The sequence below is a fragment of the Parus major genome, chromosome 1 (assembly GCF_001522545.3).
Source record: "Parus major isolate Abel chromosome 1, Parus_major1.1, whole genome shotgun sequence".
In the NCBI taxonomy this organism is placed as follows: Eukaryota; Metazoa; Chordata; class Aves; order Passeriformes; family Paridae; genus Parus; species Parus major.
This window is the reverse complement of record NC_031768.1, coordinates 92,784,501-92,806,113: the sequence shown is the minus strand read 5'-3', so window position 1 is coordinate 92,806,113 and position 21,613 is coordinate 92,784,501. Positions and strand designations below refer to the sequence as shown.

Genomic DNA, 21,613 nt, shown 5'->3' with positions numbered 1-21,613 from the left:
ATCTGGAACTATTCAGTTGGGCAGAATTCCCATTAGTTTCAATAGTTTTCAGGGCTTTTTTGATTTGTTTTTCTTGGTGGGGGGAGGTGTTTAGTTGTTTTTTTTTCCCCAGGAGAATATCAGTAGTATAGACCTGATGGCCAAACTTATACAGCAGTTAAAAACTATACACATTTCAGCAATGGGCCAGCCTGCCTGTCCTTACTTCGTTTCTGTCAGTACAGGAGAAGGGGAAAAAAAGGGAATTCTAGAGGAATTAGCAGCATGAAGTTCAGTTAACAGCACTTCCCTCCCAGGAGACCACAGTGAATCATGAACTAAGGGCCCCAAAGAACAGTAACACCATTGTTTAGATGTACACAGGCCACTCTGCACATGCAGATGCACAACATCTTGAATTACCTGATGGAGTCTCAAAGGTACAACTACATACAGCTCATTCAGCCTGTGCAGCTTTTCCCACTGAAAGGCCTCCAGTTCCCTGTTTGCTGTGTCCAGACTGGTATCTACTTCTTTTGCCTGCAGAAAGACAAATTATGGACAAACAAAATCCTGTGATACTGAGAATACATAAGGCAAGAAGGTTCTGTTAGAGTTCCTGATCCAAAGAGAAAGAAGTATATAAAAATATGCTTTTTTAAAAACTACATATGATAGGTGAGTTTCACAGGTAAACCCAAGGATCATCTACAAATATTCAAGCAAGATTCTAACCTGAAAACCTCTGCACACACATACATTCATGAATGTCTCCTTAGAGAAGCCCTGTATGTATCAAGAGACAGCTGCTTTGTTTAGCATCTAAAAACACTTGTAGATCTACAGAGCCTGCAAGATAATTTTTATTGTGTTATGCCTGGAAATGCTTATTGATTCTGCATGAGAAAGAAACAATTCAGACTCAAATGTCATACCCCAGGGTGAATATGTGGCAGCTGGCACTTAGGAAAGCCTTTAAAATCTAAAAAATGTTGTATGTTAAGCACGCTTGATGGAACATTTTTGAGACAAAAAAAGTGCAAGACTTGCATAATGTTATTTTGGTACCACTCTCTCTCTTCCAGATAACCCTTCAAAATAAAATATTTTTTAATTAATACAAATCAAATTTCTTAATGAATGCAGGAGTTCAAAAAACCAAAATGGAAAATTTGTACCAAAAGAGTTTATTCAGTGATTACCTGTGACAAAGAGTGATGGAAAATAAAGCAAAATAAATAGATGGTAGAATAGAATTTTTATGCATTTATTTTAACCTGGATTTGCATTAGGGTAAGTGTTATTCTATTGCTGTTTCCATACACAGCCACAGAGGATAGGCCAGACCATACTGCATGTTTCATCTGAACCAGAGTATCCAGTTCTTGCTGCTGCACAAGGCTAGACAGCTGGGAAGGAACTGCACCTAGAGCCTGGATCCAGCCCCATGAAAGCTAAGGTTGGATCAATTTGATTTACCCTTTTCAGGAGAACAGGTGACCCATGCCGAGCTGCCTCCTGCCTCTGTGCTACCACAGGTATCACTTCCCAAATGGACACCCCTCAGAGGGTTAGGATTTTGTCTTTAAATCTTAGACTAGCACTAATCACTAGCACTACATTTAACATGATGATGCTTCCTGAGAAAACAGTACAATACCTTTAAGGCCAAGGCATTATATTCTTTTTTGAGGTCAGCAGCAACTTTCTTCTCCTCTTCTAAAGCTTTCTCAATGCCTATCCGCTGCTGCCGGAGCTGGATGGTGTTCAGGAAGAGATCCTCACTGCAGCCTGAGAGGGAAAAGGTCAAAGAAGAGCTTACTTTTGCTGTGACTGTACTGGAATTACTGGGTAGAGCTGGTACCTTCTCCTGCAGTGCACATTCCCAGCATTCTCCATAATAACACCATGGGTTTGGTTCCCTAGAGCTTCCTTAAGCATAAACCCATGGGCCTCCATGACCAGGTGAATGTCTTGGATGGATTTTTTTCTTATTTACATTTAGTCTGTTTCCAGAAGTCACATTAAATGCATCAAAGCCAGCACTAAAGCCAAGTGCCCAAAAATTAGCTTTTGTAAGCAATGCAGTCCCAGTAATTAATCCATGTTGCAGTAAAATCTTCAATTATGTGAGCACATAGTTGTTTCTCCATAGCACCCTTCACTATAAATTATGAACTTGCTGCAGGGATAATTTATAGCTCTATTGGTAAACAAAGCTGTATTTCATAGAAACTGTGTTGTGGTAAGGAAGATCTGTGAATTTCTATCTAATACTGTGATTTCAGTAATGCTAAACAAGTGCATAATTATGCCCAAATCAGCAGGCATAATAATAAAAAAGAGAGCCCAATAAAGGAAAAAAAATTCTACATAAAGAGACAAATATGAAGAGCCTAATGCAACATGTAATTTCCTTGTTAAATTAGAAATTTGGACTTTTTAACTCTGAAGTAAAAATCTTTATTTCTTCCCAACATTCCATTGAAAAATGAGATGAACGAGGAGTTAATAAAAAAATGAATTTGTAGAAATGATTTCAAAATACAATTTAAAAAAAAAGGAAGGTGGATTTTTGGTAAGTTTGAACTTGAAAATGAAGCAGTGCTGTTACACTGTCATTGACACATCACTCAAAGATTTTTTTTTAAAAACAACATCCTGAATTAGCTAAGCTCATACAAAGGAAAAAGAGGGAGAAAGGTTGGTTGCCTCTTTTGAATGCACAAATGAAGAGGAATTTGCAAAGTAAAGCTCCTAACTTTTCAGAGCAGCCTAGCAACAGGCAATTGCTGCATAAATCCACGAGGTGGTAACAAAGAGCTTCAATTAAGAGCATGAGGATCCCCCTCAGAATTTCCCTGAACAGGGAGGGATCCAGCCAGGCCAGGCAGCTGGTTTCCAGAGCGCAGCTACAGCCTTGTCACTGCTCCACTCCAGAGAGGAGCCTTTTCTCTCCAGATAACAGCCATGAAATGGTGAATGCTTCTTTACACAAAATAATTCATTCTTACTGCTTAGCTAAGTTTTATTTTTCCAAACTTTTTTAATTAGGGTAGTCTACACTACCAACAGTTTTATTATCTTGACCAAAGTTTCCTGGGGAAAAATGCTGCACACAGGAGGGGTACACACATTCCAGCCCTTCATGACTTTAGCATGCAGTGAATAATTAAAAAGTCTGTGTTTTCTTTTCAAACACATGATGTTGTCCCAAAGCTAAACAACTAATTAACACAAGGAAATAACAGCATAGGTACCTTCTGGGCAAATGGAGCCACCAAAGGCTACATCTTCAGATCCACAATTTTCTTCATCAGTCTTTAAGTCAGGTTTTTCATCATCCTTCTCTTCATTCTCATTTTCTTTATCTGAAAAAAACGAGACTGGCTTGCAAAACAGCCCAGACCCACCAGCTATGCATTATGCCAATGTGCTGGTGAACACAAGCCCAGTAACCCATGAAAGATCATTCTGGTGATATGTGAATCCAGGCACCTTGTGCCTATTGCATTGATCTGATGCAATGTTTTCACAGAAGGAAAACAGAAAAAAGAGGAGGGGAAAACAGAGAGACAGAGAGATATCACCTAGCAGTAGAACAGACACAGGTACAGCCCATGTTTTTAGGACTTAACTTCAATATATTTTCTCTTTTTATATGTGTTAGGAACTTAAGCAGTGTGAGTTTACCATTCTGATACAGAGATTAATTAACCAAGTAGAATATGGAAGCACAAATCTGTCATAAAAGCACCACCATTGTCTTCACTTTTTGGTAATCATGTCCCACTTGAAATCAAAAGCCAAGTCAGAGAGAGCACAAGTATTTTAGCTCAGTAAGACTGCCTAGCTTTAACAGCTTAAAACTGAGTCACTAAGACAAATTAAATTCTTTTGTAATATGGTCAGTCCTGTGACTAATAGATGATTGCAGATGAGGTTTATGATCTCTCATTAGTCAATGGACAGATTAGAGCAGAATGTCATGAATGTGACAGACTAATCACTTATCCATTGCTCCCATTGGTACAGCATAGGAAGCACCTATTTAAAGCTGTGCCTCTTCCTCTCACCAATTATCAGTCCTCAGTAATGACTTACAGAATGTAAATTGCAGGAGCTGTTATCAGACCAACTGCAGACATGTTAGAAACTGGATTACATCATTGTTATCATTCAAGATGATGGCCACAGAACACATTGTCAGTCTATAACCAAATCTGTTCATAGGGTTTTTGAACTGACTGGAGTGTTGTGTGTACTCAGGGCTCCAGCTAGACTGAGACATGTGTACTTGACCACATGGAAATAAGTAAAACAAATCCATAAAGCAAAAAGAACAAAATCTCCAACCTGCTTCTCTTCCTACTTCTTTTTCCACATACTCAACTTCCTGCTTCAAAAGATTGGTCAGAAAATCAGCAAATTCATTGTCTTCTCCAAGGGATGCTTCAAAGCTGGCATAAAGAGCTTTCTCACGCTCCTGAAGCATTACAATCTCACATTTTCTATCTTCTATTTGTGCAAGGTAGCTCTTCAATTTTGACTAAACAAACAAAAAACTACTTCAGTTAAAGGTACAACCCATGTATCTGTATATAGGATGCATCTGTGAAGATCTGGAAATGCAACACTTGTCTTTCTCTCTTGATGAAAGCTATGGTTCAATTAAGCATCGCCTAGGAGTATGTTCTTAAAGTATGTGATTAGTCACTTATGCCATATCATGAAGGATCTATTAAAATTCAAATGTTAAGATTATTAAAAAATTACGTATTGAAAGTTAGAAGTGGCCATCCTAGTAGGCTGATTATCAAGAGTTTCTTGTTTTTCAAAATTTAGCACTAGTCACTGGGTTGGTGCTAAAACAAAGCCAAGGGATGCCACCATTTATTTTATGGTTTGCTTTTGTTTCAAGCCATGAATTAATGGTACTGTTAAATTTAAATTAATGCTACACATGGCCTACTTACTTGCATGTCCTCCTGTTCATTAATGAGGGCACCAATTTGCTCCTCAAGAAAGTCCTCATGTATCTCAAGTTTCTTCAGGATAAGCAGCTCTTCACAGCATGTGATGCAGCGCAGATCAGCACTTTTCAGCTGCATATCCATTTTCAGCTTCTGGTGCCGCAAAAGGCGAAGTTCAGCATCAAAGTTGATCACCAGTGTGTTGATCTGGAGCAAAGGAGTGTCAAATCAGGGACAGGAAAAGTATTACCAGTGCAGTTAAACATGCAACGCTAGAGAAAGGAGCAGAAGGGAAAAATTCTCTCTGCCAAATCGACAACTCAGACATGCCATTTCCTAGAGGGTACTGATGCACTTAGAAAGACAAAGTTAATCCCAAACGTGTCTTTGTTCTCACCACAATAGCAAAAGAATCACCAGAGCTTCACAGGAATCTTTCACTGCATCCCCTCCATCCCTGAAGTATTTTACTCTTTAGAGACTTACACTAGTCTGTAGCGATGCCTTGAATGCTTACAGCAGTTTATGTAACAGTCAAAGATGCATCAATAAATAACTCTTCTGCTTTGAAAGACTTCTTATGAAATAGCTCTTCCCTTAGACATTTACAGCTAAACAAGTACTAGCAGCTGCCAACATTAACTTACAGGTGTGTGATGTTCACAGCAGAATTTGGGTATTCACTCAAAAACCTTCACACACATAAACACAAAGGTGTGTGTGTTGAGGCAGAGCAAAGAATCAACACCCAGTAGCAGAAATTAGAGGAGAGATGCTAAGAAATGGAGCAAACAAGTGAACTGTGGCACACCTCTGGTACACTGCTCTCTGTACCCTCCTAAACTCTCTAAACTAGGAGCATCCTGAGCTTGAAGCAGTATGCTTGTGTTCAACAGCTTTGAATGGATTTTTTTCCCACACTATTGAATCATAGCTTCTCCCACATCCTAGCACTGAGTTCCAAAGCTTTAGCTTATTGTTGGATAGGAAAATTATTTTCATTTGTATGCTTCAAGCTTTCTATGTGACCATTTCATCTGGTATTTCTCCTTTTAAGAGATGATTCCCACTCCCTTTTTCTATTTTATTCAGAATTTTATCACATCTCTAAAACAATTTCAGTTGCCCTTTTTGCAGGCCAAAGATACTTTATCCACTTAGATGTACCTTTTAAAGAATCTTTTCCATGACTAAGCATTTTTGTTACTCTCTTTTGTACCTTTTCTAATCCTACAAAGTATTTTTTGGACTAGAAAGTTGAGACTACAATTTTTTAAGAGTTGAGAACATGAATCTACAAAATTGTAGTGATGCTGCTTTTTTAACTCTGTAATTTTTCAAGTTATGTCTAACATTTGTTTTTTTGGTTTTTTGGGGGGTTTTTGTTTGGTTTTTGTTTGGTTTTGGTTTGTTTTTTTTTTGCTACTAGGATCATAGCACAATCAATAAGAAATCTAAGATGTGTTTTTCAAGTGGTAATAGTCAGAACACAGGATATAGTTATGGATTTATACTGATTTACACTGTAAATGTGCAACAGTTAGCATTTTCCTGGACTGCAGAAAGGCAAGACCCGCTGCAATCCTGAACCAGAAGGTGATTTTTGTTTCACTTATGATGCAGTGGGTGGTGTGGTTTGTTTGTTTTGGGTTTTGGGATTTTTTTAATCTGACAAAAATAACTTTCAATTTCCTACCTTTTTAATCAAGGTCTCCTGCAAGTATAAATTTTTTATCTTCTCCCTCTTTAAAATTTCCAGTTCCATTTCTGTTGGCTCTGCCTTCTCCATCACAAAAGCCTGCTGCTCCTCTGTGACCACAGCTGATGCATCTCCAGCCTGTGCCATGGGGTCACCCTCTTCCACTGGAGGAGTTTGAAGAAGCACGTGCCTAAATGCACGAAATGAGGGACACCCTTCCAATGGCTCCTTGAGCTTTGCCTTGGCCTCCTGCTCCTCTTTGAACTTTAGGAGGACATCACTGTTGTATTCAACTATTTTTTCAGGAACCTCATCTGGATGTAAATGAGGGATCAGGGGAATAGGGAGATGTTCTGATACATCCAAGCGTGCCTGTATGGATTTCACTTCCTTCACTAAACTCTTGATTTCATCAATAATGGAAACCTTGAGATCCCGCAAAGACACAATCTCTTTGTTCATGTTCACTTTCATCCTATGGATCTGCAAAGGAAAAACAATTCTAGTAGGATTCTCCACTACAGGAGTAGTCTTACCCAACCCAAGAAGGCTAATATTAGGGTTACTAATTATTCTGTGGTAAGGGGACACTGTATGAATTGACTCTTTTTACTGAATGTGATTTCTTGGCAGAAACTTATCTTTATAAAATAAAATAACACACCACCCACCTGAAGAAACTGGAATTCCTCATCTGTATAAACCCAGAATTTATGACAAGAACTATTCCCTTTGTTTGTCCTAATAAATTAGGTTAATCACTGGAAATCTGGTAGCATCAGCACTACAGTGAAGTGCTGAAGCCCAAGCATGAGACTAAAATGATTCAACAAATCCCCTGAGACTTGCAGCATTGCTTTAGGAATGCTTAGACTTCACTGTCAAAGTTACCTAGTGTCACTCTTTTGCACTCCAGCCAAATACAATGAAAAACCATTCCTACGAGAAGGATGGGGAGAAAGAAATCACAAGGAAAGCAACAAAGATACTGCACAACATTTGAACTTATTGTGTCTTTGTGGCTAAAATATGTGTGGTAACTGTAGGAGTCCTACTATAGCAAGGTGGCTCCAAAAGACCTGGTTTCTCAGGAAGATTCCAATTCCAGAAGGAGTGATTGCCAAAGTACAAATACAGAGAGGCCACATTAGAACACTTGTACTTGCTCTCATCCCTGTTTTTGTAAAGGTATTTCATGGCAGGGGCTATTTAGCTCAGTGTTTTACTAGATTCTAAGACTTATAATTAAAAAGATAGGTGCTCCTGCTGAAGTACTAGAGAAGGTAAATTTTCCTTCTCATTTTTAAAAAGCCACCATGGATTGATTCAGGTCTGGGTTTGGTGAAGCACAAAACAGTTCACAAGAGAAGGGCTGATTTGTAACTAAATCTTACTCAAAACAACCATCTGTCCTTCAATGCCAATTCCCACACTCACTTTGAATTCCTTTCAAAAAACTTCTTCAGTGATTAACACACTATCCTCACTTTCCCCAAAAATGGGGCAATATACATAGTTTTACATACCAAGTTTTCCAGGGTTGCAAGCTGAATCATCTTCTTTTTAGTGCTTATGCGATCATCTTCAGTGAGTGTGTAGTTAGTGGCAGTCTTCAGCCTGTAACATCCTATATTCTTCTGTGCTTCTTTGATCTCCTCAGTATCTCTGGGATTCTCAAAGTTCACTCTAGGTTTGCTTTTGTATCTGGTAGGAAAAAAATAAAGCTGAACTTCAAGACAGAAGGCATACAAATGAACAGTCATTTCACACCTTCTGACTTGTGCAGCAAAGTTTGGGAAGTGAAAGAGTGATACATCTCTTTCAGAAAAGAATGGCTACTTTGGAAAGACTATCTTTGCACATTTAATGAAAATCCCAGATTTTTTTTTCCCCCTAAGAACTCTTAAAACATAGCTCTGCCATGGAAAAGTTTAAACCTTCACACTCAGACTGAGTTCTGAGTAAGCAAGTACATGCTGCTCTGTTTCAGGGAGCCACACATCAACTATCTACCAGCCCTTAGTACAGAATACCTGATCCTACTCTACGTTGTTAAACACTCAATAACCTTAGAAGCTTTGTATTCTGACTCCACACTGGCCTCATTCCCTGCCTTTCATCTCCTAAGGAAGAACTTCAGTACTTCCATGAGCATAGAATGGTTTGCATTATAAGGGACCTTAAAGTTCATATCATTCCAGTGCTCCTGCCATGGACAAGGGCACCTTCCACTGGACCAGGTCACCCAAAGCCCCATCTAAACCAGGCTTGAAAAAGAGGTCATTCAAAGTTATGACTTAGGTTTGATATTTGGAAAAGGTTCTTCACCCAGAGGGTGGCTGGGCCCTGGAACAGGCTCCCCAGGGAAGTGGTCACAGCACCAAGCCTGGCAGAGCTCAAGGGGTGTTTGGGCAATGCTCTCAGGCACGTGGTGTGTCTCTTGAGGCTGCCATGTGCAGGGACAGGACTTGGATTTTGATGATCCTTGTGGGTCCCTTTCAGCTCAGGATATTCTATGATTCTGTAAAAGATGTCCTGTCCCACTTTCTTGTCTCTCAGGATAAAAACCAGCATGGAGCACAAAGGCATATCACAAACACTCACATAATGGCTGAGATGGCAAGACTGCTGACCTAACCCAGCTGTTACAGTGTCTGCTCCATGTAGGGCTGGCAGGATTCACTAAGAGTTGACTGTAATGGCATAGGTGTCTCTCAGTCATGATCAATTTAGACACATTTTAATCCCTCTCAGAAAATGCAGTTACCTAGCTGAATTCAAATTTGATAATATTTTAGAGGAGCCATAGAAACTAAATATATTCTAATGCACTCTTGAGACTTAGAGATACATGTAAATTCACCTGTTCTAATTATAACCCTTAAGAATATAAAAACCTAAGCAGAGAGATTATAGTGCCAAATGACAGCTAAATAGCATTACTTGTCCTCAGACAAGAAGCAGAACTTAAAGAGAACAGAGTCCAGTTCAAGACTCACAATTCATTCCACTCTGCCCTCCTCTTCATGATCTTGGCTTTCAGTGCATCATATTTCTCAACAAGTCTTCTGATTTTCTCACGTCTGCTTTCTATATAACGCGTGGTTTGCTTTTGGACCTCTGGTGTCTCCAGCATTTCAGTCTCACGTTCAAAAACACTTTCTGAAACAAAAAATAACCATGTGAAGATGCAATACCACCCAGCACAGTGCAGTCCCAGCTACTGGAAACTCTCTCAGACAACTGTAGAACTAATGTAAATCAGGATAGTTCCATTGTAGTGGATGTTCTGAAAGTATTCAGGTTCTTTGACTTGACTTTTAGTCACATTCTACCCATGGGGCTGACAGACAATTGTTGAAATTGATCTAATCATGGAAAACGGTGTATGAGTGTTTGTATGTTAGTAATAAAAAACACATCACAACTATATTTCTTTACCTACACCTACACATGTATTTCACTATCTTGGACTCCGGAAAACAAACTGAGATAAAAGACAGAAAGCATATTACTGAAAGATTTAAATGGTTATCATTACCTCTATGCAGATGTCTTTTCTTTTTGGGGATCTTTTCTTTTGCTTCTTCTGTCTCTTTAAATGCTGTCCACTTCTTTTTAAGTACTGCCCACTTGCTGCCCCCGTGTTTCTTATCTTGGGCGTATTTCTCAGACACTGTTAGAAGGCTGTAGGTGGAAATCTGATGATTGCTTTGAATAGCATGAACAGTGTAAGTAAATTCCAGAGGGTCCTGAAACCTGGAATCCCAAATTACACAAAACCATCTGGTGTCAGTGGGCACAACATACCAGTTTCCCTTGACCAAAAGGGCATGAATAGTGTAGTTTACTTACTGCACATGCAATCATTACATGTAAATCCACAAGTCAGTAAGTAATTGCATAGCATGATGACATCTGACACTATCTATTGACTTCTATCCAATCTAGGAATGGAGATGCTCAAGAATAAACACATAAAGACCTTTCCCAGTTTTGAAACTTACATCAGGTTTTTCATGACAGTAACTTCCATCTTCCATTAAGGACTGATTAAAAACATGGTCATTCTATAATTCTTCCCAGTCACAAACCCTGTGTGCCTAAGGTGGTTTTTTTATTGTGTATTTATTTTATGAAAACTCAAAATGCACCTCATGCTTAAACCCATGTTCTTGAGAGAGTTTCTTTTGTAACTCCAAATTGTATAGAGAACATTGTAAAAGCAATGATGTTAAAATATCTGACAGACACACAACATGTCTTAAAAACAGATGTTCACAGGTTGTTTTTCAACATTTAAGTAAGAGTTCTTGGCTCTTATTGAACTTACTGGCAAAACCCCAGGCAAAGAGTCTCAACCAGCTTTCTTCATATAGAAGTGAATCAGAATGAGGTAATTTCCTTCATTTGACTATGTGCATTTTTACCAAAGATTCAATAGAAGTAATTACACATAAATATGAACAAATACTCTCATGTTTGTTTCAAGTAAAGTAAGAACAGAATCATAACAGAACAGATGAAATACTGATTATATGAGAGAGAAAACAAATGTTCTTTTTCCTTGTGGGAGATACAATTTCATAGACAATAAGCCCCATGGAAGGTCAGGGAGAGAAGTAGAAGTGGTAATTACCGTGCTTGTAGTTTCTGCAGTCCAATCAATTGTTTCTCGTGCTCCCAAGCCAACTCCTTTTGCACTAACTGGATTCTCTGTAGTGTCTGCCTATCCAGCTCTTCAAAGATCCTACGGTCCATCTCAAACTCCTGCAGGAAGATGGAAAACCCAGGATTCACATAATTTTGGCTACTAGGTCTTGATAATAAATATTTTTACCTAAGTGCCACAGTTGCATGCACATCAACACCGTCCTTTACTGCAGAAGTTATCTCCACAGAGAACCACATTTTTTCCTGTGCTTCTTAATTGGCACAAATCATCAGCTGTAATTCACAAGTCCCACCAATTCATATATTCTTAAAACTACCTTAATCCAAAGCATTGGACATCTTTAACCCCAACATGATATGTAGCAACATTTTAGAAGAAGATGCCTGTAAAAGTAAATGACCCTCATAAAAGCCAAGTGTACCTCTCCACACAACTGCATGTGCTTGGGCAACTCCTGATTCTTTTGAAGGAGAAAAACAAAGTCTTGTCTCAGTGCACTTAACTCCTGTCTTTTCTTATTTTTCTTGTCTTCAGCTTCCTTCATTTTCCGTTCATACTCCTTTTTCTGCTTGTATTCCTCAATACTGAAAATGCATTAAAAGGAAATGGCGTTAGCTCAATGCAAGAGAGGAAAGATTACAGTTTATATGACCTTTTAGATTTCCTTGATAGTCTTAAATTCCCAGTGAATTCAATGGTTCTTAAGGTGAGTTAGAAAGGAATCATCCTCCTGTATATTTGTACACTCCTAACATCAAGAGGCTTTGACCTTCTGTTGTCTCTGTAGTCTGAAGTTAACTGCCTCATAGTATAATATTTGAATTACTACCAGAGAAAAATAGATGAAATGGAGAGATGAATGGAGAATGTGTTTCACAAAGAAATGACCCAAATTCAGGGTGAACATTTTGTCCCTCCACTTTTTAGGCAAGAAGAAATACTTAGGCTGAGAAAACAGCTACCAACACTTGAAAATCTTCTTTCATCATTATCTAAGCATCTCTTACGTGTAGGCATCAGGATCCTTGATGTCTTCAGTAGCCTTCTCCTTCTCAAGACCACTCTGGAATAAAAACATTGTCTTGTCTTTAAACAAGAAGTTATAGTTTCAACAGACAATAAAGCTTTTATAAACATTAAGACAGAGATCCCACCACCAATCACCAAAGAGAAATCTTCATTTTCAATATTATTATCTGGGTCTTAAATATTACTTTGTAATGTTTCAAGCAGAAAAAACATTGAAGCTGGTTTATATGTAAAAGAGCTAATGAAACATAGTTCTTAGGGACAGAGAACACAAATCCTATGACCTCCCCAGTGGCATAAATCATTACATCATTGCTTGTCCTAACTTCACTCTGCCCCATAACATCTTTAGTTCCCTACCCCCCAGCCCAATTGTCTTGTCTCCCCTCACTGGCACATTGACAAGAGTCAGTGTGTCATGGGCTAATTCCAAGTTACATCTGTAATTAATCTGGTTGGCTTTTGCTGACTGTATAATGGATTCACAATTATTAGCTGTGAAGAATGACAGATGGATGGACATTGCAATAGCACAAGCCTCATTTCCCTAGGCAATCATGCTCTGAAAAAAGAGGGGGGACTATCACCCAACAATTTAGTTGTACTTAATTGATCTGTAATTTAACTCAATTAGTTTCAGATGATTTGTATTTAATTCTCTAAGAATCTCATTAAGTTTAATGAAGACAGAATTTTAAAAATCTTCCACATGACTTAAAACTAGAATAGATATTTAATGAAGATATACTTTGGAAATGGAAAAACTCTATTAGGATGGTCATTAAGCAATGTTGTTAGCCTGAACAATAGAACAACCATAAAGGTCTTTATATAGAGCTACTTACATATTCAGAACTATAAATCTGTATACATGCTTTTTAATTGTATATTAATCACTTCTTATAATACTGGAGTTATCAAGACTCTGATATCAAAGGTTCTAATCATTCACTCATAGAAAATAACTCTGCCTCTATTCTCAGTGCTATATATTCTTGTTATACTGGTAAAGAATTCCAACTAGTCATGAACAATTTAGCTGACTGACCAAAAAATCACAATTTCCTCTGTCTCTGCTGCCAAGCATCCTTCAAAATGTAGTTACCAACCACTATTAAAACATATTTAAAAGTTTAATTTGTTTTATGTTGACACTGTCAAGATTTTAAAATTCTACTGAATGTATGTCTGCTGTAATATTTATTGTGCACAATGGCGCTTCTCTACTCAACAGCTCTCACTGCCTCTTTCAAGTTATATTTATTTAATTCAGACACTCTTAAGACTTTAAAAATTCAATAAAGTCTGAGCATTTTCAGAGGAGGAGCTGAAATCCCTCTTCTTGTGCATTATCAGTAGAACTGCTTCTGAGTTCCAGAGTAATCTGTTCAAACATGCTAGAAGACGATCAGCTCTGCAATGAGTACAGGACACCTGTAAATTCATTACTACTAACACTGTCCAAGGGTGAAAGAGCAACGGGACCAGCATCGTGTTGTTTTTGCAAATGTAAAAAATCCATTGTGAATTTTACATGAATGGTGCTAGATGTATGGAAAAACTACATATTTGGCATCCTCCAATAGGATTTCTAGAATCCCCATTCAGAGCAGAATCATACTTTACTGAAATTAGAGAAATCCTTGCAATTCTTTCATTCCAGGAATATGCATGACTACACCTTTGCATGGGAAAGCACTAGTAGAGCATTATATATGAATAACACATACTGTGTTTATTTGGAGAAAAACACAAAACACCAAGAAGGAACAGTGCAGTCCCAGAGCCCATTTATTAAAGAATGTTTTGCAAGAGATGTTCTTCTAAATAGTTTGGGAAGCTTCAGCTTTTGCTATGAAAGATCTTTAAAAAAATAATTGAACTATGTTTGCCTATCTGGGTAATTTCATACCAGATAGGCCAAATTCAGTGAAAGAGGGTAGCAACTTACCCTAGGAGGGGGGATTACGACCTTTAGCTCTTTGGGAAGCTCTTCCTCTGACCAGAGCTCAAATGTAAAGATGTTTCCATCTCCACCACAGGTAATCAGATACCCATCATCATGACTACAACAGATCCCCCGGATCTGCCCGTTATCATTGTCATGTACATTCAGGTACCAGTAGTCCTTCAGGGAATCCACTGAGAGATCTTTATCACTGAGAGGATAAGCACGCAGCGAGCCATCCTGCATCCCACAGAACATCAGGGGGTTGCTGGTACTGTTAAATAAACAAGAAACAGTAATAGCAACAACTTCTAATAAGCAAGCTCAAAATATTAAAAGACCTAATCTAGCTTAACAGAAATCACTTTCCCAAGTTTGGAAGCTGAAAGCAAAGTATTTGGACCATTTAAAGTATTTGTGATTCCACTATGACATGTTTTTCAGCCAATTGGCTACTCAGGAACATTCCAGCACTTCCTAGGTATCTTAGTACTAGTCTCACTGCCCTGAGATGGACAGTGAAACAGACACCAAGTCAAAAACTAGAAAAGCAGACTTTTCTCCCTGCTCCCCATTTAGTACAGATGGTGGTGAATGAAGCTAAGCCAGCAGTAGATTAAAGCCTGAATTAAACCTGTCTCCTTCTGATGCAGAACATGCCCACTCTTACAGGGAACCTAATACTGGGAGTCTGCAAAGAATCCAGCCTTTCCATTCACACAGTTCACAGAATGTCCTGAGAAGCCTATATTCTTAGCACAAGAGGGGTAGACTGTCCACTACATGTTCTAATTCTCTGTTAACTATAATAAAGAACTGCTGTTCTGGTGAATATTATATGCAGGGAATTCTAAGGATTCTCCTGGAGTTCTACAGTCTAGCGTGGTTGAGTTCGAGTCAGTACTTGCTCAGAAATCCCTCTTTTTTCATCTTTGAAGGTCTTTTAAAATTATTCTGTCAGACACATGGCCCAGCTATGTCCACTAGGAATTTAAAGTGAAACTCAATGCCAGGAAAACCACAGACAGTTTGTGCATACCAGAGCTGAGCCACAATTTAAAAGGGACAAAGGAGCATACACTCCTTCCTTCCAAGTTCAATTTCATCAAGCTTTACCCCAGAGCTATTTGTTACATTACAGTGTCATTTTTTACCAGAAGGAGATTTGGTGAATGGGATTGTCATTGGTGTTCTCCATAGGAATCAATTCAAAGGGTTCATCTTTCCTCTTCTCAGGGTCTTCTTCACCATCACATGAGAATTCGCAATGATAGAGAAACCCTGAGTCGTACCCACCCTGAAGAATAGAGGGACCATAAAGAAATGTTGACAAGAAAACTGAGGCAGCTGATCAGGTAAATGAAAATTTCAGAATAATTCTTTCTTTCTTAAGGATCTGTGATAGGTTAAAAAATGCTACTTCCAAACACCTAGAGATCTTACTTATCCACAGACAGAAGTCTGTCATGAACACTGGCTTTACAAACCATTCTACCACTATGTTAAAATTCTACCTTCTGCTTGTGAGGGAACAGCTCAGTCTTTGTGCCCATTCAGGGCACCTAATAGAAATCTATTAAACAATCTGCATCGGAGTGATACTACTAGTTTACTTCACAAAAAGCACTGAAACTGTCAAGGATGAAAGGAATTCAATGTCCTAGGGATGACATGTTTCAAAGGGAAATTCTACTTCAACAACATGAAGTAAAAACTGATTTACCAAGGAAAGCCAAAATTTTCCTGGTGCTGAATAAAAGCCACAGAGGATGGGACTGGGCTCCTCTGGTATGTAGATAGCTGGCAATGGCTCTTCCTCAGGTTCTTCCTCTTCAGTTTCTTCTACCTCAAGTCCCATCTCCTTTTGCTGCTTTATCCATTCAAGCCTTGCTTTCTCCTTCTCCTGCTTTACTTTCTCTCTCCGTGCAATCTCCTCTTCCAGCTATTACAACAAGCAGAGGAACACTGAGACACGAAACGAAGGCATTCCACACATCACTGACTGAGAGAGTCTCATAAATGAAATACAAGGTGGTCCTGGCATTATACATACAGAATATCTACAGAAATCTCTTTCCTGTCAACTTAGTAGAGATCAACCAGACTTCATGGGACTCTCCAGTGAAATGCCCCCATTTCCCTCCTCTGAAGTATTTACTCTTGCTCCTTTGAAAAAGAAATAACTCTGAATGACAAGCAGATGTCAACATTTCCTCAGAGAGATTATTCCAAATCTTCACCACTATGCTTACTACTGCAGAAATTCTAAATCTTGTCCCCTGCCTGCCCTGGAGAAAGAAAAGCACTGGAAAGCTGAACTCAAACAAGTTCTAGTGCATCATTGATATAGAGCAAAAGAGAGAAGCTGTAGTGGACTTAAGTTCTGAACATGAAGGAAAAATTCATCAAACCTTTAAAACTCTCTTCCATTCAAGCCTACTGTAGTATAAACAAGTATCAAACATTCTCTAAAACAGTAGCTTACTAAGAAGGTATTAGATAGCCAAACCAGAAAACTCTTAAATATTATCAACTGATCTGATTAATTACTTTCAAAAAAAATCTCCAGTTCTAGGGACTCTACAGACTACAAAAGCTACTTTAGAGCTTCACCACCCTCACTGTGAGAAATCTTTCCTTGCATTAAAACATCCTTGTTGTAACTTATTAATTATTGATCTATTTCCAGAGGAAAAAGAGAGCCATTAATATTCTTTCTCTCTGTAGAAACATTTTTTATCTTTAGTGATTTAGAGTGTTTCTCAACATTATTCTTCTCATTTGACTAAAAAACAAAACAAAACCAACCAACCAACAAATAAACAAGAAAACAAACAAAACTCTACGCACATTATTTTAATATTTCCTTTCATATGCATGCTTTGTGATCATTCTTATAGATATTGCTGTGAAAAAACACCTAGAAATCTTTATCCTGAATGCTGACTTCCTCCAAATAATAACATGAAATGCAGCTTTGCCTGGCATTCAGTAATACAGGAGCAGTTAACAGAGAAGGCAGAGAAATCACAGAATAACAACAGAACCAGAGAGGCTGTTGGATTGTAGTGGACAGAGTATGGGAGTATGGAACTGAGAGCCTGCTCACTGGAGTTCTCTTTCTGAGCCTAGCATCAGCTTGCTTCTCTAACCATAGCTGTGAGTTGGCATAACTCTTTTCCTTTGGCCTCACTTTTTTTTTTTTTTTTAATAGTGTCATTCTGAAATGAAATTAATACTTTTAAAATTAAAACATTTTTCTAAAAGTCAGAAATACTGCTAAAAAAAGAAATATGTTTCATGTTTGCTTCAAGGTGACTACCTGGGGGTTTTGTTACTATTGACAGAATATCATATAGGGCCAACATCCACCACAAGAAATATTCTTTTTGTGAAAATTACCAAAACTAAAATATTTTAAGAACTAATGCACTAATAGCTTTCCCTTTCTCAAATGCTGTCTTCTAAACATAATCAAAATATACATCCTGCTTTCAGTGTCATTGAGGTTTGAATAAACCAAAAACAACTTGTAATTTCAAGCCACAAATGGCTTCTTCCTGGCATTCCCTTTCAAGGAACTTAGCAAAAACCCTGTGATGAAATACAGGGACTAGAAACTCTTGGGTAGTTTGATCACCTGGCACAGTGAAGAAGATGAAATTCTGCCACAGGAGAGTTTTTTACCTTGATTCGGGATTTAATACTATAAAAATGGAAGTACTGTGTTGGCAGGTTTGTTATGTGATAGGTGGTCATTGCATCCTGCATTCCTGGGAGAGGGGCAGGAACCTGGACAGCAAAGCCATTCTCACAAAGGATGAGCAGTGTGCTCTTGTCCTGTATTAAAACACAAAGAATACATACATAGGGCAGATGTATAAGTGGAATTGAGACAAATGGGAGGAAAAATTAGTTAGGCAGATGCACAGGCACAAAGCCCAACTCCAGCCACACTTACCTGTGCCCTTATTTCTATGGGCACTTTTAAATGGACATCAGAAATCAGTGAGCTTCTTTTATGCTAGGCAAAGCTAAGGAATTGAAGAAATCCTTGCTGTGTCCAAACCAGCTATAATTCTGACACTGCTTAACTTGATAGAAGCATGATGATATTTTGGAAATTTGGTTAAATTAAAAGATGGATTCGACCCAAGAGTTAGTAGGTTTTGGGCGGATAATTTCATTTATTTTCACACTAATAAATCCTTCATATCATCAATACTTGGCTTAGAGACTTGCCAAATGCTACTTACTTTTCAGTTTGTTTGTTTTTTGCTGGTACCTGACACGTCCTTTAAAATGTGAAGTTAAGAATAGGTGAAGGTAATAATTATTCAGTGTTTTGAGATTTTAAAAGAAAAGTCTGTATTTAGTTTCAGTTTTCATAAGTTATCTGGAGAAAAGAGAGAGGCTTATTTTATCTGACCCATCATTAAAATGTGCAGAGGGCATATTAGAGTTGCTATGGAAACCCTAACTAGGAATATGTTTCCTGTGTCTATAGGATCTCAGTTTAAAAATGCATTCATTAAATGTATTTAATCACCAATGCCTCTTTAAAACAAACAAAAATAAAGCAGTGTGACACTCAGTTACACGCTGGCATTGTGTTAAGGAAGTGTTCTTATCTAGCAATGGAGGCCAGATACTTGTAGAGAAAATTATTCAGGCAGAATCTAACATATCCAAGACACAATGGGTGATTTTTTACTAAGGAGGAGTACCTTGCCTTCTAGGAAAGGACTCAAACTTCCACTGTCAGATCAAGATCTGCTGTTTCTGCAGTAAGATAGAATTCATACCAACAAGACTTCTTTTGCCAGTTTTCAGCAGCTCAAATTAACAAGTGAAAATACCAACACTTTGCCACTATGCACCTGTAAAATATATCTTGCTAGCATCTAAATATAATGAACAGTCTCTCCTCTAAATAAGGATACTGGACCAAACAAAATTTCAGATGTTACCCTCACCCTAGAACACTTTTAAATATTAGCAAAAACCTATTTTAGTATGTCCTGCCACATTTCAAATACAGAATATGAATTTGAAGAAGCACCCAAAATCTTTCTTAATGTCCTCAAAAAGCTTTTCAAAAGCCTGTTTTAATATGGGCAAGAGTCACATACAGTAACACCCAAATAACTTCTCTGTCAAAGAGAATCAGACCTCTCAAAAGCTAAGGAATAAGATTGTTTCCTCAAGTCAAGAGTTCAGAAAGCATACCAAAATCTTGTGGTTTGCATTATCCAAAACCCAGAATATGTCCACTGTGTCTGAACCAGAGCTACAGCTACAAAGAACCTTTTAGAATCTGTCATACTGAAGCAGCATGAAGAACAAAGTAGCAAAACATTATTTGTATTGTCTATGGAGGCCATGACTAGAGTCATGGATTTTCATCTGTCTTCACTGGAAATTCTCTTTAAAATGATATATTATCATGGCTGGGAAGGAAAGAAAACAAATATGCATTACTCACATGAGAAGGTGGAGACCACTGTAATGCCTGTACAGGTCCAGGGACACAGATGAATCCAATTGGCTTGTATTTGTCCTCAATAGCAAAAAAGAAAACTGTTCTGTCTTTACTCTGAGGAAAAACAAACAAAGATGATGACTGAATCAAAGCTGACCAAAAATACAAAAGACTCTAAGCACGTTTTGACAAAAGCAAATACTTCCATTTTTTTTTTTTTTTGTGTTTAAACATGGAAATTTAGGACTGGATTTCCATGATGATTACTGGGAGGAAATAAAAATCCTGTCCATGTTGTTCCAAGAAACATGTTGCACCCATAGCTATTAAATGTTCTCATGGGCCTCCCAAGGCATCCCCAGCCACAAATCCCCAGGGCTTTCTGCCCATTGCCCCAGGAGCTCCTTTAAACCTCAGGCTCAGGCCTGATTTTTCCGATAAGGCAGCACAAGCTGATTTCCCCAGATAACAAGAAAATCCAGGACTGGTACACAACATAATTCATTGTAGCTTAAATCCCATATTAAATGAGAAACATGGCAATTCAGCACAATCAACATGTAACAGCACATGCACTGATCATGGCTAAGGACTAGATTTTAAAAAGAGACACCACATTAACTGGAAACCATCTCAAAGACTGCTGGACATAATGACTGACTGACTGACTGACCCTGTGGTAAGGCCAGGCAGTGCTGGGTAGCAGCTGGATTGCTGCCAATGTGATGTATCAACGGACCTGCTTTTACTAATTCCAAGATCCTACTGAACTAATTCCAAAATGAACCAAATCCACCTTCAAAGGGGATTACAGAATTCACACTAAACAGTCCAGTAATTCACAAAATGAACTGTGTGAATTGCATGGTTGCTTTCCATCAGAAAAACAGATGTGAGTGCAAACAGATCCTTCTCCCAGCACAGAGAACTACAACAAGCAATCAACAGCAACAGAAGCAAACCTGTGTTGTCAGTAAACAAGCTTTACCTTATCTATTTAAAAGGCTCTACATTTGTGCCTTAATTAAAAACAACCAAACTAAATGACACATACCCCTGTGGCAAACACATCTCCCTTTTGTTCATATGCCAGGGCTGTAACTGCAGCAGCATGAGGTTTGAAAACTTGTTTCAGATTTATCTCCACACTCTCACTGGCCTGTTCTTCATGACCAGGCAGCAGTTTGGGATCATAAACCTCAATTAAGCGGACAACACCATCTTCAAACCCCACAGCAATCAAACCTCCTTCAGGATTTACCTTTAAGTGAAGTGAAGAAAAAAAATCACAGTGTACATCTGAGAGCTTAGAAGAATAATCCATATGGCACATGCTCCATTGTTTACCTTTAAACTCACCTTACATGGAGCTGTTGCTAAAGCACAAAGAATTTTTCACACATGTGAAATGTTGTTTATTCTCTCTAATATGGTACCATAAAAGAAGAGAGAGGATTGGAGCCTATTTTTTGGGTTGGACTGTGTTGGTTTCTTTTTAGTGATAACATGCCATTGTGACTGAAGATGTTAATGAGGATGTGATTGTAATGTCTGAGGAAGAGGTAATTCATACTGACATAAAGGCATATCAGTACCTTCCTAAGCAGAAGAGTTAGAACTCAAAAAAAGGAATTATATTACCCTGAATATAATATAGGGCACCAAACCTAAGTATGATTTTTGAAGAAATCACAGGCTTTTGAAGAAGGACACAGGCTTGCATCTGGCTGACTCCATATAAAGTACAGGAGTCAACAGGGACTGCCACTTGAGATGGAAAGAAGGAGTCTTTACTATAAGTCCCATAGGTAAGCCAATTGCTAACAAT

General features: G+C 38.2%; 1 protein-coding gene across 4 annotated transcripts in view; it reads right to left on the bottom strand.

Moving 5' to 3' along the window:
- Positions 1–21,613, bottom strand: part of CFAP44 (cilia and flagella associated protein 44) — a 42,614-nt gene that overhangs the window by 3,017 nt on the left and 17,984 nt on the right. For all 4 annotated transcript variants that reach the window (XM_015641862.3, XM_033517554.1, XM_019008030.2 and 1 more), the window contains 18 exons: positions 20,840–21,046; positions 19,789–19,899; positions 17,991–18,143; positions 16,027–16,245; positions 15,458–15,600; positions 14,307–14,577; positions 12,334–12,389; positions 11,748–11,910; positions 11,291–11,421; positions 10,193–10,410; positions 9,651–9,813; positions 8,178–8,355; positions 6,649–7,134; positions 4,956–5,159; positions 4,336–4,528; positions 3,240–3,350; positions 1,640–1,770; positions 403–519 (listed from right to left, as the gene is read on the bottom strand). In XM_015641862.3, coding sequence (XP_015497348.1) covers positions 403–519; positions 1,640–1,770; positions 3,240–3,350; positions 4,336–4,528; positions 4,956–5,159; positions 6,649–7,134; positions 8,178–8,355; positions 9,651–9,813; positions 10,193–10,410; positions 11,291–11,421; positions 11,748–11,910; positions 12,334–12,389; positions 14,307–14,577; positions 15,458–15,600; positions 16,027–16,245; positions 17,991–18,143; positions 19,789–19,899; positions 20,840–21,046 — 3,255 coding nt within the window. The remainder of the gene's footprint in view (positions 1–402; positions 520–1,639; positions 1,771–3,239; positions 3,351–4,335; positions 4,529–4,955; positions 5,160–6,648; positions 7,135–8,177; positions 8,356–9,650; positions 9,814–10,192; positions 10,411–11,290; positions 11,422–11,747; positions 11,911–12,333; positions 12,390–14,306; positions 14,578–15,457; positions 15,601–16,026; positions 16,246–17,990; positions 18,144–19,788; positions 19,900–20,839; positions 21,047–21,613) is intronic.